Here is a 17,047-nt window from a genome sequence, read left to right on the forward strand (position 1 = left end):
ATAGAAATGTGTACTGAATAGAAAGGTGATTGAAAGCATGTTTCCAATGAATAGGCAACAAACAGTACGCAACTGTTTATTTCTCTAAACTGCAAGAAGAGGTGGCATGAGACCGTAGTGGCACAGGTATCTCCATCTGGCTAGCAAGCTTAGTCATCAGACTCATACATGCCACTTAATGAAGCCCGGTAAAGCCAACTCATAAATAAGTGTCATGGGTTCAGAAAGGTAGTCACTATTAGCACTAAGTTGAAAGCTTCCACTACTTCATTTTGAATGTACATGATTGTGTATTCATGTTACACCTTTCTCTGCCAGACTGAAGAGTCCATTATTAAATATTTGTTCCCTGACTCTTAAGGCTCTTGGATGCAAGTTATCTGGACCAGCTGACTTTGAAATATCTAACCTTAGTGGCTGCATGTGTCATAGAATGTCAGCTGCCTATCCACCCTGGGGTCCAGTGTTGCTAGAGCTAGCAAAGACAAAGAGGCACTTGCTGCGGTAGATAACTTCTGCAGAAAAAGCCCTAATGTAGTCCAGGCTCATGGGAGCTCAGACTGCTAGGTTCAGCGAGACCAGCAGCTTTCATTTACATGAAAAATGGCTGCCCCCTGTAGGTGGCACACATACCCCCACCTAAAATCCAGAGAAATACAATTGAACCATGGCCAACCTGAAGTTACCAATTCACGAGGACCCCCACAACCTTTCAAAGACATGTCTGAAATCATTCAAGCTTCTTTGGGAGCAGGCTGAAGCTCTTAAGGGGTCCTCACTTAATCCTGAGGCACACTGGAAAGAAGTCTGGGACAATGCTAATGTCCCAAACAAACACCGAATTGCTGGCTCCACAAAAGAACTTCCATGTTTCAACAAACCCCAGAAACAATGGCTCACAGTGAACTGTTTAGAATACTGCATGACAGATGCGGTCATCTCTTACAATTTTGGAAGATGAAACACAATCCACAACATGACTGTGGACAGCAATCACAAACTATGGACCACAAAGTAAATCGGTGCTTGCATTGATCATTTGCTGGTGGCATCTCAGCATTACACCAAGCTCTTCCTGAAGCTACCCATTACAATAGAACCTCGGAGTTACGAACGCCGGAGTTATGAATGCCGGAGTTACGAAGTGACCAATTAACCACATGCCTCATTTGGAACCAGAAGCATAGAATCAGGCAGTAGCAGAGACAAAAAAAAAAAAAAAATGCAAATAGTACAGTGTTAAACGTGAACTACCTAAAAAAAAATAAAGGGAAAGCAGAGTTTTTCTTCTGCATCGTAAAGTTTCAAAGCTGTATTAAGTCAATGTTCAGTTGTAAATTTTAAAAGAACCCCCCCCCCCAGCATTTTGTTCAGAGTTACGAACATTTCAGAGTTACAAACAACCTCCATTCCCAAGGTGTTCGTAACTCTGAGGTTCTACTGTAGCTCACTGACCTGGACTTGGTTATCCGAATGTTGTTAATCACCTCTCTTGGAGTACAAAAGACGACGTGACTCCATGGATCATTATTTCTTTCAGTATGGGGAAACAATAGAACAGAGAAGAAAAAAGACAGGATCACGAAAATATTTGTTTGGTATGACTTGCTTTTTCTTTAGTGAATTTTCTGTTTTAAATAAGCATTCTGAAATCTCTTTCAATGAAATTGAATCTACCAGCCAAAACACATGCAAAGGGAAGAAAAGTAAATTATTACGTAACAGGTAAAGAAGTGTTTGAATCCAAGCAAAAAGAGCGCTTCTATTGAAGTTTCTGCGCAGGAAGTAACACAAAGCACATTAATACTAAGGCCTTGACTATCCGCACAGTTTGTATTGGTTTAATATACCAGTACAGAGAAAGTGATACAACCGCCCTAGTGTGCTCACAATTACACCACCACAGACGTGCTCACAGCACTGCAGCTTATTGCCACAGGAGAAGAGGAGTACGCTATACCAGTATAAGCACTTTTCTATCGTTGTACCTGCAGCCACACTACCCCAGTTATACTGCTGTAAGTACTCCAATTTAAAAACATCTCATTGCCCCTAATCAAAACAGTGATATAGGCATGAAATCTGTGTGTCGAGCATGCCTAGAACAAAACATGGACATTACAGAAGCCCAAAGAACCTTAAATGACTCCCTTCTCTAGCCTCAGGGCCTTATCCTGAAGAACTAAAATCAATGGGATTTTTGCCATTAGCTTGGGCTCCTGAGGTCAGTGGGAGTTCAGAGCTGCCCAGCATGTCAGAATGAGGCCCTTAGTGACTGACGGTCTGAAGTTCTAAGCTAAAGAACCCAAATGTGCACTAACAACTGGACAGGAGTTTGCCTATTCTACCCATCATGCCAGAGTGGATGGCTCAGGGTTTTCACCCTTCTATAAAAGCCAAGCAACCTGCATTAATCTCTGTTCATCGTGGTGGTAACTGTAGCAGTAAAAAGTTAACATGTAACTGCTTTGCATTAATGTCTGAAAAGCTACAGCACATCTCACAATTTACAAAGAAGTGGCATCGAATCCTGGATAGCTCACACAATTCTGTGACAAAACAAAGAGCACAATAAATAACATACCTGGATTTTATTCATATTATACTAGCAGATTATAATCTTATATTTATTCTTTTATCTGAGGCCAATTTTTAGTATTTTTGGTATATATATTTTTAATTAGTGGGCAGCACCCAGACACCAAGGGGCAAAGAGAGGGAGTGTATATATATATATATATATATTGAAAAGACAAAAACCAGCTGACTGGGTTATTTATAATAACCTGAAATGATATGTTCCAAGAGAGCTTCAAAATTCTAGAATAAAAATATTCTCATTTAGGTATGAAGGAGATGCTAATGGATGAGAGTTCTTTGACACAAAGGGGTTTGGGTTAATTGCATCACTATTTTACCAGTGGTGACTTTAAGTGTACTTACATATTCTGGATCAAGTATTACCAAAGGGATACTGAAGTCTGCACCTCAACACCACCACAGTAACCAGAAATCCAAACTGACACCACTTAACAACTGCAGGAGTTGGAGGTTCTCAGTCCAGTTTCCTAGTGGACGGAAGTCCACACCACAAAAGGCACTCCTGCAAGTGGCATTTTTATTAGCAGCCTCAGCGGCAGAGCCAAGAGCTGAATGTACAGGAAGACTGATCCATAGGATGTAGTCCCTCCAGGTTAGAGATAAGAGAGTAGCCGTGGATGAATGTGGGGATGCTTACACTTGCTGTTGCTGAAACTGCATGTTTTCAGGATAAAGATGACTTCACTTTCCTGCTCTAGCACCTTTATTACAAATAAATTACTTCAAAAATTAGAGAAACAGCATACAGCATTTCCTACATTTTGCATAAATGCCTTACAGAACAGTCTTCTCACTAAACACGTTCCAGTGTTAGAGAACTCATAAAAATAGGTCACAGACCTGCTCATCTTCCCCCTTCCCTTTATTCATAGGGTTATAGTCAGAGCTGAAGACCAGAAGGGACCACCAGACCAACCAGTGAAATTATTAAGTGAGCTATACCCAAAGAATCCTGGCAAGTGATCTGCACTCACATGCTGCAGGGGAAAGGGAAAAATCCCCACTGTCACTGCCCTTCACCCTCCCTAGTGTTTACGCTCCCAATGTATTTACAGAGAGCAATCAGATCCCCTCTCAGCCTTCTTTTGGCTAGACCCAACAAGCCACGCTCTTCCTGTCTCCTCTCAGAAGACAGGCCCTCGATTTCCCTGATCGCCCTAGTAGCTCTTCTCTGCACCTGTTCCTGTTTAAATTCATCTTTCTTAAATAGGTGACTAGAACTGTACTCAGGATTACAGCTATGTCTTGTTCAATGGCATTAATACTTCTCTATCTCTACTAGAAGTGTCTTGCCTAATACAGCCTAGGACCATATTTGCCTTTTTCACATCCCAATCACACTGGTGGCTTATAGTCATCCAGTGATCGACCCACACATCTAGGTCTCTTTTTCCTTCTCTGTCACTTCCAACTGATAAGTCCCCAGCTTGCAGCAGAAATGCTTATTAGCTGACCCTAAATGCATGACCTTGCACTTCGTGCAATAGAATTTCATCCCGTTTCTACTACTCCAGCCTTCAAGATCATCCAGATCTTCCTGTATTATGTTCTGATCCTTCTCTGTATTGATGATGCCTCCTACCTATATATCATCAGCCAGTTTCATTGGCACACTCCTAATTTTTGTGCCAAGGTCTTAATAAAAATACTGAATAAAATTTGTCCCAAAATCAATCCTTGAGGAACTCCACTAGTAACCTCCCTCCAGTCCGATAATCCACCCTTCAACACAACCTGTTGCCTTTTCCCCTTTAGTAACCTTATCCACTTTACTTTGCTTGTACTGATTCCCATCTTCCCCAATTTAGCTAATAATTTCCCATGTGGTACCATGTTACTGAAGTCAAAGTAGATTAGATCTACTGTGCTTCCCTTATTCTAAAAAAATCAGTTACTTTCTCAAAGAAGCTAATCAGGTTAGACTGGCATGATCTACCTTTGGTAAACCCATGTTGCAGTACATCCCTTTTACCATTTACCCCCATTAATTTATTATTCTTTCTTTCACAATTTGTTCTAAAGCCTTGCATACTGCTGAGATCAGACTAACAGGTCAGTAATTGCCCAGATCACTTTCTTTTCCATTCTTACACATAAACATGACACTAGCTTTTCTCAAGTCTTAAGATACTACCCCCAAATAGATGGTTTTATTACAAATCCTTGCTACTGGACAAGCAATCTCATGTGCCAGTTCTCTCTCCAGTCTCCTGATTTGAGCACATTAAGCTCTAAGTTTTTCTTCCATCTTCCTTGATGTTAAGAAAAATACACACTTTTTTCAAAACCAAAAATGTGCATAGATCCAACATTAAGGTTGCACAGTTAAGTGTGAAAAGTCAGAAAATGGAAAACATTCAGATAGTAAGATTAACTTGGCTGTGTTGCACTTCCTATAAGTATCACACACACAGGACAAATTTTATGACCTAAAAAGTAACATTATTAAGCTACACATTTAACCAGAAAAACAGGAATAGAAAATACAGGTACAATGTAGCAAAGCAAGCATTGTTGCTGAAACCTTGACTTCTGCATTCCAGGACTTGTAATTGTACAGTTCCACAGTCAAAATCATCCAATCAGTGCAGCTTCTGGCATAAAAAAAGGCAACCTAGGAAGTAGAGTGTGCCCCTCTAGATTTCGGAAAGGTTTTCAACGTGCATGTGTAGCATGACATTTTCAAAAAGTCTTATATTTGTGAAGCCAAGCTTTTTTCCAAACCAAGCAAAGGCATTATTAATTCTTAATGAGGATTATGTTCATGCCAAATTTTAAGTTTAAAACTTCAGCTACTTCACTTTCTTTGGGATACAACAGAAGTCAGAATTCTTTATATGACCCGTACAAACTCACCCCCGTTGTTTTACTTCTAGAACAAACCAGTAAGCAATGTGCCCTGGAGAACAACAGGGCCACAGCCATCCGTTTCTACAAATTTAAGATTTAATTAAAAAAGATGAATCTCCTAGGCCTTATGGTTGTGAAGGTAACTTCATAAATAGACAATGAATGTACAGAGAACTCTGGTGCCCCTGCAGAGGAGAAGGACAGCAGAGTGAAATTAACAAGACTCCAGTCTCTTTCACTGCTGCTATTCAGAAATCTGTAGACAGCTGAGACACTCATCCAGAATAATGTAAAGTTCAAGCAGCTGCCTGGGAAAGCAAGAAACAGCATTGGGGCAAGGGCAGGCATTAATTATCGACAGAGAAAGACGACCAGTAACATCATAAAAGTCCTTTCCTGTCCCTTTCTGCAGCAGCTAGGAGTCTCTGGGGCAGAAGCAGAGTAGCGAAGGCGCTCCCTGACCTCCTGCTGCTACAGAGGGCAGACAAGTTTCCTTCCTCCTTCTAACAGCCAGAGCGGAGCAGAGCATAGAATTTAAATGATGGAAGCTCCATGAAGGGCCCAAGGATAGCACCCTGCTAGATATCCTACCACCTCAGTCTTGCAGCAGTTCGAGGATAGCTAGATTTTTCACCAGAACACTGCCCAAGGATAGAATGAGCAGGAGTTCCCCATTCCAGTCTCTTGTATCAAACTCTGGCTACTAAGTTTCTGGTAACGTTTTAAAGTGCTACTTCCCCCTTCTCACACAACCCAAAACGTACACATGCAAAAATCAGACAGAACAAAAATGGAAAATTTAAGCCCTCAAATCAGTATTTCGGAAAATTATGAGCCTATGAGAAAGTTACTAATGGAAGCTACTTTGCTATGTTAATTACAGCCATCACTACCAAGAGCAGGAAAGTTCTTGACTTTTACATTATGTTAGGTTACGTTACTGAAGTCCCATCAAAATAACGTCAATGCCCAATCTCAAATGGAGCTCGTAAGTGTCCAGCATCATGCTCTTTTAAAGCCACCGGAAAGGGTTACTATACTATTACGAATTAACAAAAAACAAAACCGCACAATTTTGTTTTGCGACAGAGATCACGTCAGGACATATTCAACGCACCCAAATCCTGAAAGGATGCAAAATGACAAGGGAAAAGGCTCCAACATTCCTTGCCACCTTTCCAGTGCCTACAGCATTGTGGAGGACATGCTCCAAGAGGCATTCACTTCCGTCTCCAGTGCATACCAAACACAATATGTACCCCAGCTTCATCCAACTGGCTATCTACTCCACACACACGCCCCAGACTCCCTCTCTCAGCCAGCATAAAGCAGAGTTCTCCCCCTTCCAACCTGCCATCATGATCCAACTTTCAGCATGTCAAACCCCTGAAACGCAACACACTTTCCTTCTGACCTTGCCAGCTGTGTGTGGAAACAATATGACGGTACCTTGTGGAAGTCCTGACTGACACCTCCCAACCCCAAACACAATACTTCTGCTAACATCCAGGTCACCAGCACCGCAAGGCTTGCCAGTCTGCAAAAGGAAGCAGGAGTCAGATGAAAGGGGTCAGAATTGGCATTTGGTGGACGTGTCATCTTGGGGGAGGACACATAGAAGGGCTACCACAGGTGTGACTGAGCCTCTCACTTTTGAGGCCTGACAGCCAGAGCCAGGAGTGACAACCACAGAGATGACACTGATCATTGATGTTTAATATACTGACCGTAGGTGGCAATGGTTATTTCAAAATGCCCCAAACCTCCTCCTTTCTTTGAAGCATCTGCATCCCATTCGAACACAGCATGGGGCTGTCTCTCTCTGTAGGGGCTACACCACATATTGAGGTTTCCGAGTCTGCTCATGCCTTTGACCTAGAGCTCTGGTCCTTTAGCTCAAAACAGCACCAGTTCAAAACCACAAGTACAGGGTTCATTCTCCAGTAAGTGACCCAACGGGGGGCATCATTACACATCATCTAGCCGCTAGAGGGTGACAGAGCCACATTTTTAGCATGGGTCACACTCATCCTGACTGGGGAAGATTGTCTGAGCTGCAGGAGTATATAGCAGTGTAAACCCCCAGACACATCTGTGGGGACTGAACCTAGGACATCTGGATTGAAAAGCATGAGGGCTCTGCTGCTTGAGCGAAAGCAGGGATTCTCAAACTGGGGGTCAGGACCCCGCAGGGAGTGGGGAGGTTATTACATGGGGGGGTCACGAGCTGTCATTCTCCAGTGCAAGCCCTGCTTTGCCTCCAGCATTTATAACGGTGTTAAATATTTTAAAAAGTATTTTTAATTGATATGGGGGGGGGGGGTGTCGCACTCAGAGGCTTGCTGTGTGAAAGGGGTCACCAGGACAAAAGTCTGAGAACCACTGAGCTAAGGGATCAGGATAGTGTCAGGACCCAATTCAAACCATTATCTGTGGTCCAGACTCTCCAGGAGGACACACAGTCCCCACTGGGCTAGGGTGGATTACAGCTGCCATCTCCTGAAATCCTGCTGCCTGGCAGGGTGCAATATGTCTGAGACATTGTGTCCTCCTAAGCCCTCTGTCCTTGCGCTCAGTAACTCCTATGCTGTCCTCTACCTGGAGTCATCAATAATAATAATGTCAAACGTGAGCCTTATATTGTATCAGTGTCAACATTCAAAGAAGTAACTTTTTAAACTTTAAATAATTAATCAAAACGTGTAACTTATCAAATATTCTTGCACTGTGCTCCTAGCAAAGAATCACACATTTAATTGCATAACTGGCTGCTCCAGGATATCTTCAAAGGGATCCAAAGAAAATCTCGAACACTAGAAATATTTTAGTTATGTGGCACTTTTAAAAAGTCACAATTAACATTTTATTCAGTACAAACTACTACAGGAAATTCTAGCAGTTCAGAAACTACAAATATTTGCAATTGATCCTCTAACTCAAGACATACTTTTAATTAAAATGGGAATCCTGACATAACCTTAATGATGGTAGTGCTACCTCCCCACTGTCAAACGACTTAACCCGCATCTCCCCTAGCCAAGACTGTATAGGACAGGACAGATGGATCAGTACAGACAGGACCAAACACAAATCACCTTTCCAGTATTAAAGTGATACCATCAATTTTCAATCTTTTTTTTTTTTAAATGAGTTTAAAATAAATAGTTTCAGGTCCCACGCCATCTCTGAGCCCTTCTGCCCTTTTTGTGGTTTTACAATCATATTTTTTAACATCTGCCCCTCATTCCTGTGTTCACGACCAGCACAAAGAACAAAAAGAATTTACTGAAGGACTATACAGGAGAAACAATAAAACTTATTGTATGCAAAGGGCTATCAAACGCATCAAGGAACAAGATTTTTTTCTCCTAATCTTTCAGTGATCGTAATCTTCGGTGTTATTCAGAACATGGATTCTCACCCTTTTTCTTTCGGAGGCTCCCTCAACACACTATAAAAACTCCAGGGCCGTGGAGTGGGCAGCTCTGCAGGGCTCAGGGCTTCTGTCCCGCAGGGTGCCGGGGCTTGTGGCTCAAGGGGTAGGGGACTCGTGGCCCAGGGCTCTGAGATTCAGCCCTACGGCTCTGGGCTTCAGCCCCATGGGGGGCACTGGGGCTCAAGGCTTTAGCCCTGTGGGGGTGCCAAGGCTCAGAGCTCTGGGCTTCAACCCCACAGGGGTGCAGGGACTTGGGGCTTCAGCAGAAGAGCCCGTGGAACCAGAAACTGGTTCACAGACCCCTGGTGGAGAACCGCTGATTTATAACAATACAGAAGTCTGATTTCTAAGTTGATGGTATTCCTTTAAGGAACACCATAAACTACTTACAGTCACTTCAAGAAAATGCCACTTGAGTTCTTCTTGTGCCTCTGTTCATTAGTTAAAATTCAGAACTCATTAGGTATAAAACAAACCAAAAGGCTACATCTCTCCATTGACCCTACAGATCTGTGTGTATTTCTGATTGTATTTGCTTTATTGGTACTTTAAAGAATGTCCAGTTTATACAACGGAAGAAAGAAAAACAAGAGATCACAGAACTCCCGCTCATACAATTAACTGTCTTAAAAGAAAACTACAAGTTCTAACCTACCTCTGGAAATAATCCACAAAGGGTTTCAAAGGCAGCTGTTACACTGTAGCAAGAAATTAGCAAATTCATGTGACTTTTTGGGTCAAAAAAATTTGTTTTTTGCACTCCGTCTTTAAAATTATTGTTCCATAATCAAACTGAAACATTAATCTCAACCCTTGGCTAAAATTTATATGAGTTAATAAGAACAGAACTACAGTCATGTTCAGTTATATAAATTTGTAATAGGCATAGTTTTGGAAGAGATTTTCTAGAAGAAAAATCAAATAGCTAAATAATAAACACGGTACTAAAAGAAGCTGAGTCCAAACACATGGTTAAGAATGATATACAGGTAGGAAGAATAGACAAAGTAGTATTTTGTTTAAACAAAGTTTCTGTTACTCAAACAGTAAACAGAAATTCATGTGAAGGTTTTGACAAAGTTTGACTTCAAAATAAAGTTCTGAGACAGAAACACAACACTTTCAGGAGACTGAAGAATTTAATGCCAATGTCTTTTGTGACCCATTTCTAGCAATTTACAAGACAACACCTGAGGTTTTGCTATTCACAGCTGTAGCATCTGTTCAGCTGCAAACAAACAGTTGCATGACCCTGTATGACCAGAAGATCACTAATCATACGCTTTTTGAGGTGCATTATGTGTAGTGTAAATATACATACCAAGTGATAACGCACAATGCAAAGGAAAACCTGTAGCTGACACCTAATTTCCTGAGCACCACAAGTTATCAGGTGGAAACAAGTAGAGGTGAAACTGGAATAAAGAAGATTACTGCTAAAGAGTGCAATACTGCCAAGATCCAATCCATTGCAATGGAAATCTCTATTTCCTGAATAACTATTCAAAAGCCCGCAGAGACTGAAAATAAAATTGTACCATTACAGCAGCCTCTATCGTACTTATCTGCCCCACATATAGGATCTATGTATTTATCCTCACAAAAGCCCTTACAAGGTGTCTATCCTTACAAGGTAAAGCACTGCGATTATCCCCATTGTACAGATGGGAGCGGAGAGACAGAGATGCTAAGTGACATACCTAGGGTCACACAGGATGATTGTGGATGGGCAGGAACTAAACCTGGCTCTCCCAAGGCTCAGGCTAACGTTTTAAAGACTGGACCACCATTCCTTCTGTACAGTCATCACATTTGAAGATTTTTGCATGAAATTTAAACAGCATTTAAAACAATAATGCGTTTTTAAAAGGTACAGTGTAGTCACTTGACAAGCGTGGTACCCTGGCAACTTCCATGGCATTCTACTTCACAGTAAGCATAAGATCCAATCACACAGCCGTTTCCAAGAAAGAACCAGATCTTCCAACCCAGACAAATTTCAGTGTTAAGAAGAGGTCTTTGAAAGAGACAGAACAAGGATAGTGGCTGGCGGACAGCCTCTAGTTTTCAGAGGGTATGTGCATGAGGAGCTTGTTGCCTGTTTTCAATATGGAAAGCCAAACCGATCTGATTACTGCACTGGGGGAAACCAGGGCTGACAAAGGGGACTTATACTCTGAATACACACAAACACTTGCATCTAAGGGACAGTGTGCTACCATAAACATTTAAAATTTAAATCAACATGTAATCTTAGTTGCTCATGCTATAGTGAGGGTTTCATATGAGAAGGTTCTTCTAGAGAGCTCTCCAACAGCAGAGTGCTTAACAAGGCAAAAGGAATTCAAAAAGAGGCAGGGAAAGTCGCGGGGCAGAACCCATTCACTATGCAGCAGCAGCAGCTACTATATTTAGGGTGCCTAACACTTTTTATTGTGAACACTGCGGTCGTTTTTTTCAGAAGAGGTCTCACTCCTCCACGGTTTGCAGCGGGATTTTGAAGTTTAGTAGGGATTAGTTCTGGAGGTCAGAGGTGCTTTTTGCTGGCCTCTTGGAAATCCTTTCAAATTTGGCCACGTTACAATCAGATGAAAACTGCCATTGCTTGTCCATGTTTCACACAACACAGCTGTTTTCTGGCAACACACCCCTCCCCTGCAGTGTTCTGCTAGCCCTGCATATGCATCCGAGATGTCTCAAGTGGAGAATAATCACTGAATAACCTTCAGTCAGTAAAAAGAAAAGGAGTACTTGTGGCACCTTCGAGATTAAGGTGCCACAAGTCTTCCTTCAGTTAAAGTGGTGACTTTTACAAATTTGGCCTTGGGTCTCCCACTGCATTAGCTCCTCATCAGTAAAACGGGACTAACTACTATTGTCTCTCGCTGAGCAGTGTGACAATACATTCATTAATGTTTGTGAGGACCAGATATTACAGTAACAAGAACCACAGAAGAGCCTATAAGGAAATCAATAATCCTGTATTTAGTGTAGGGTTTGGATGACATGCAGTAAATAAGACATAAGGCCACACATTGAATGATAAGGAACACTGAACAGAGGCATCATTCCCTGAGCACTGGGCATCCTGTACCCTGACCCCAGCAGAGTCATGTGGAAAATATACCACGTGACCACGTAGTTAAAGCTTTCTAATCTCACCTATATAAATAAAGGAATTTAGCATGCACCAAAGTGCCTATTTTTAAATGTGACTTTTTGTCACCAACCAAAAAATCCACCTATTTTCCCATCAATTCCTTTGGGGGAGCTACTGTCATCTTGGAAACGGTCATCCCTTTGAAAGTGAGTGCCCAATGCTTCATTTAAAAAACAGCTGAACACAGGCACAAACAAGAGGCCCTATCTTCAAACAGGCTTTATTCTTAACAAAACAGGAAGTCTGAGAAGCTGTGGGCATGCTCAAAGCGGTTAGCATCATGAACAAAAGCTCCCTGCGAGCTCTGTCCTTGGGGGCAGGGTTGAAAGGGCTTACAGAGGAGTCCATCTCTGAAAAGCAACTCTAAAAATAGCCATGCGAGCTCCTGATTTTTAAATCTTTCAGCAACTCCAAAGAAAATTGGCTCAAATTACATGTAAATAGGTGGAGTAAGGAGTTAAATGCTAGCACCACCAACGCAGCTTGGGATCGGAGAATCAAGCTTGGTTATTTCTATCTACTACCATCTGTAGTAATAAAGATTCTGCAGTTGGACTGCAGTTAACTATTCTGTTTGGAATGCGATGCAGACTAAAATCTAGCTCCCTCTCCCAGAGCTGCAGGACTAGCAAATGTAAACTCACAAAAATTTACTTTCACAAATAAAGAAAGCAGATAAGACCTCCACAGTGCACAGAGGAAGATGATCTGTTGGTTGAAAGGTGCTTTTGTTTAAAAAAAATATTTTTTCCAAATACAAACTACTCTTTAGCTCCACTGAATTATCTTAAGGACTCAGCCACAATACAGCAAACAGGATTTATTTTATTAGAAAGCCAAGCCTTTGAGCCTCCTGTTTGTACATAAAAAAATATTACAAATCCAATACAAAAATAAACTGATTTTATTTCTGTGCCTTTCCAAATTCTGCAGCACCTATGAAATCACCGATCTACAACTTGAGTGCTTCAGTGCCAAGTGCTGTTGTGAAAACTCCTCTACACAGCTTCTGTTTACAAAGTGAGACCCCTCCCATTGCTGCATCACTGAGCACATCTGCTGTAGGTAACTCCTTTGCTTTTCAAAACAAAGAAAGTTGCAGTAAATAGAAAAGAGACAAAGCAGCAACAGGATCTCCCCAAAGACCTAGAAGGATAGTGGTCCCATGCACTACCTTCCCTGAAAGCTTTCTTCACCCAGAGCTCATTGCAAGATTTGGGCCTAAAACAGCAGCATATATAGTTTAAACTGACATTCCGGATTTTCCAAGATCATCCCTTTCTATGGACACAGAGACTTTTCGAAAGCCTACTCCCCCACCTTTGAACACATCTTAGGAGAACCCTCTGCAGGTTTCTGAATTTATAGCTCCACTTCCTACAGCAAAGAACACAGACCTAAAGATGAATCAATTTTCAAGAGTACTGTGTACACGCATAGCATGTCACACTATAGTATCTGTAATTAAATAAAAAAAAAAGTCTTCAGGGGGTGGATGTTGTATTAAGTAATCTCACCAGCACAAGTGTCAGAAAATATTTAAAACTCAGACACAAGACATGCTTAAAGCAAGGGGAAGTTTTAGCCAAATGCTCTTAAAAAAATTAAAAGAGTGGCATGTGCAATTTGAATAATACATTTTAGTACTGCAGCAATTATTTATCAAACACACTTAGAAATGAAGGAAAGTGACCTACAAATTATAGATGGCACATGTAAAATACAACAACGAAGTTACACACATCCAACTACTTATGGAACTTAAAAGGAAGATTTAAAGCAGTTTTGCTTCTAGGGAGCTCTGAAAATCAAGGAGACGTAACCAAAAGTAATGGGATCTTTTTCTGAAAGATTTGCTCTAGGAACTCTTTTGGGGGAAGTTCTCTGGCCTGTGTTATAGAGAATGTCAGACTAAATGATCACAGTGGTCACTTCTGGCCTTGGAGTCTATGAAATTAGAAAGGAAAAATGTAGCCTGAATAGCTAGAGACTTCCTGGCAGAGAGCTCTATTAAGCCATGAAGTAGGAAAATCCAATGGCTTGGGTTATTTAAAACTAGACTGGACAAAGCACTAGAAAATGTACTGTAGGGAACAATTTTGCACTTGTAAGGGGTGGACTAGCTGGTCCAATTGCTCTTTTCCATCTCCAGCTTCTCAGGTTTTATAAGGAGATAACTCTACTGGCAATGTCAAAAAAACTGTATCTGAAAATAAAGTTTGTCACTGCAAAGGGCATTTCCAATCTTTAAAATGTCATACAGGGAGAAACAACCCCAGAGGCCAGCAACTATATCAATCCCGCTTTTATACTAGTTTAACATCTCAAAAAACTTGAACGCTTTAAGAACCCTTCCACACTGGAGAGAGACTAAAAATGGCACCACCGGGTTCCAGTATCCATGACCTCCAGGACTGCCAGATCAAATCCACTCCGTTTACAAGTAAAACAATCTGTTCCCAAAAAACGGTCAGGGCCTGCAAACCAAGCCTAAGCCCTAAGAGGCCGACTGGGCTCGTCCCGGCTCACGCATCACGACCGAGAAGTATTCTGCAGCGAGGCCTTCGTTGAAACCTCTGCCGCGGACGCAGGCAGCTCGGAGACGCCAGCTCCGGCGGGAGGCAGGAGCCTCCTCCGGCGTCTAAGGGGAGCCCAGGGCTTCTCCTTTGCCAGCCTCCAGGACTTTGCGCCATGCAAAATGGCAGCAGCTCCGCGTTACCTGTACGGGCCCCGACCTCCATCCCGCCACGCCGCGGGGTGAAGAGGCGGCGGCGGTGGGAACCCGCACGCGGCCGCGCCCCCGACGCCCCGCCCCGCCCCGCCGGCACGCTCCCCCCGGGCGCGGTGGATCGGGGCCACGGGCTGCTTACAGACTGTCTCCGCGCGGCGGGCTCCGGGGTCCGCGCGGCGCTTCGCAGGCCGCCGGGGCTCGGGTCGGGATCCTCCTGGGCGGCCCCGTCCGCGGCGCTGCAGGGCGGCTCCGCTCTCCCACGTGTCGGCCCCGGGGGCCCGGGCACCGGGCGCAGCTCGACCCGCTCGGGCCGCGCCCCCAGGCCGGGCTCCCGGCCGCCCGGGCCCGGCGTCTCGGCCGGCGGCGCGGGGGAGCAGAGGAGGGCCGAGATGGGCTCGGGGTGCCGGCGAGCCGCCGAGCCGCCGCCCGGCCCGGCCCCGGCCCCGGCCCCGGCCCCCGGCTCGGGCGGCGGCGGGCGGCAGGGGGCTCCCGCCAGGCTCCTCCGCAGCGCGGCCTCGGGGCTTCCCTCCGCGGCCGCGCCGGGCCGCGCCGGGCCGCCCGGGGCCCCGAGGCCGGGCGGCGGGGGCAGGGGCGGGGGCGGGCTCGGGGGCGGGCTGGCCGCGGCCGGCGGCCCGGGGGCGGGCGGCGGGGAGCCGGCGCCGGGCCCGGGCTCGGCGGCGGCGGCGCCGGGCAGCCCCTCGGCGCTGATCATGGAGGCGAGGTCCTGCAGCCGGCGCAGCGGGATGTAGCAGGAGGCCGGGTCCTGGCCGCAGGCCGCCTTGGCGGGGAGCGGCCCCGGGCGGCCATGGGGCGGCTCAGCCCCGGGGCTGCCCGCGCGCTCGGGCAGGGCCCGCGGGCCGGCGAAGGGGGCCAGGCCGCCCCGCCGGCTCCCGTCGCAGGCCGGCTCCATCCCGCGCCGCGGGCATCGACCTGCGGAGCGAGCAGAGCACAATGGTCAGGCCGGGCCTGCGCTCCAAGATGGCAGCCCGCGCCCCTCCCCCCGCCGGGCGGGCGGGCGGGCGGCCGGACCGCCGCGCTCCGCGGCCCCCCCCGCCCGCTCGCCCCCCCGCTCCGCGCCCCCCCGCGCCCCCCCTCCCGCCCGCGCGCGCGCGCGCCCCCGCGCGCCCGGCCCTACCTGCCCCTCCCGCGCCCGGCCCCCGCGCGGGCCCAGAACCAGCAGGCCCGGCCCGGCCCCGCAGCTCCGCCGCCTCCCTCCCCCTCCCCCGCGCCAGTGCGCGCGCCCGCCGGCCGCTATCCCGCCCGCGCCAGTGCGCGCGCCCGCCGGCCCCTCCCCCCCCCGACTCTCGGGGTTCAGCGCCGGCCAATCAGCGCCGCGCGGCCCCTCCAGCGCCTCGTGCCCGGGGCCCCCGCCGGGGCTCGCTGCTGCCTCCCCGCGGCGGCTCCCCCGGGCCCGGGACCCCCGGCCCCGCCCGTCCCCCCCCTCCGCGGCCTCCGCCTCCTCCGCCTCCTCGCCCGCGCCTCACCCGGGGCCCGGCCCGCACGCGGCTGCCGAGCGGCGCCAACAAAATGGAGGCCGCGGCCGGCCCCGCGCCCCCGCCTGCCCCCCCCGCGCGGCCCCCGCGCCCCCGGCCCGGCCCCCGCGCCCGGCCCGGCCCCGGCCTGCCCCGCCGGGCCCGGCCCGCGTCCTCACTTGCCCCGCGGCCGGCGGGCGGGACCCGCTGGCCCGGGGCCCGGCGGCTGCCCGCGATTCTTGCCCGCAGCCGGCCGCGGGTCCTGCTCCCCGGGAGCCGGGCTCGCCCGGGCCCGTGCGGGGGGCCGGCGTGCGGGGGGCCGCGCGGGCCTGCAAGGCGCTCACCCCGCACGAGTCCCGGCTCGGGGCGGGGGGCACCCGCCAGGGACGCGCGGGGGTGGGGTTCGGTTCGGTTCGGCCCGGCCCGGCCCGCCCGGCGGATGGCCCAGGTGCTGCTGGCTCGGCGCTTGGTACAATGACTCTGGCAGCAGCGTGCCCCTCTTCGGAGGTGTGATTGTGTTCCCGAGGGCTGCCGGTACTTCTGCACCGGCAGCTGGGATCTTCTCCAGCACTGGGGGTGTACGGCCAGCCTCGCTCCTCAACGCCGCTAGGCCAGGGGTGTCCAGCTCCCTCGGAGGAAAGGGCTGAATGCTAGGTGCCATTATACTGTATGGGCCGGGCGAATTCAGGAGCATATTGACCCTTCAGGGCACAGGGGAGTGGCAGCAGGAGCCCGGTCTGCGCAGAGATCGAGGGGAGAATATCGCCTTTGAATTAAACCTGGAGCTAGTTATATCC

At 47.2% G+C, this 17,047-nt stretch overlaps 1 protein-coding gene across 11 annotated transcripts in view; it reads right to left on the bottom strand.

Moving 5' to 3' along the window:
* Positions 1-16,821, bottom strand: part of NSD1 (nuclear receptor binding SET domain protein 1) — a 137,641-nt gene extending 120,820 nt beyond the window's left edge. For 9 of the 11 annotated variants that reach the window (XM_073355114.1, XM_073355112.1, XM_073355111.1 and 6 more), the window contains exons 1-2: positions 15,914-16,015; positions 14,918-15,708 (exon numbers count right to left, since the gene is read on the bottom strand). In XM_073355114.1, the coding sequence (XP_073211215.1) occupies positions 14,918-15,688 (771 nt within the window). In that variant the 5' untranslated portion in view covers positions 15,689-15,708; positions 15,914-16,015. Of the gene's footprint in view, positions 1-14,917; positions 15,709-15,913; positions 16,016-16,594 lie in introns of those variants that run through there. The other 2 variants (XM_073355106.1, XM_073355105.1) reach the window with 2 other exon arrangements.
* Positions 16,822-17,047: the final 226 nt, after the last annotated feature.

This window comes from Lepidochelys kempii, chromosome 8, assembly GCF_965140265.1.
Source record: "Lepidochelys kempii isolate rLepKem1 chromosome 8, rLepKem1.hap2, whole genome shotgun sequence".
In the NCBI taxonomy this organism is placed as follows: Eukaryota; Metazoa; Chordata; order Testudines; family Cheloniidae; genus Lepidochelys; species Lepidochelys kempii.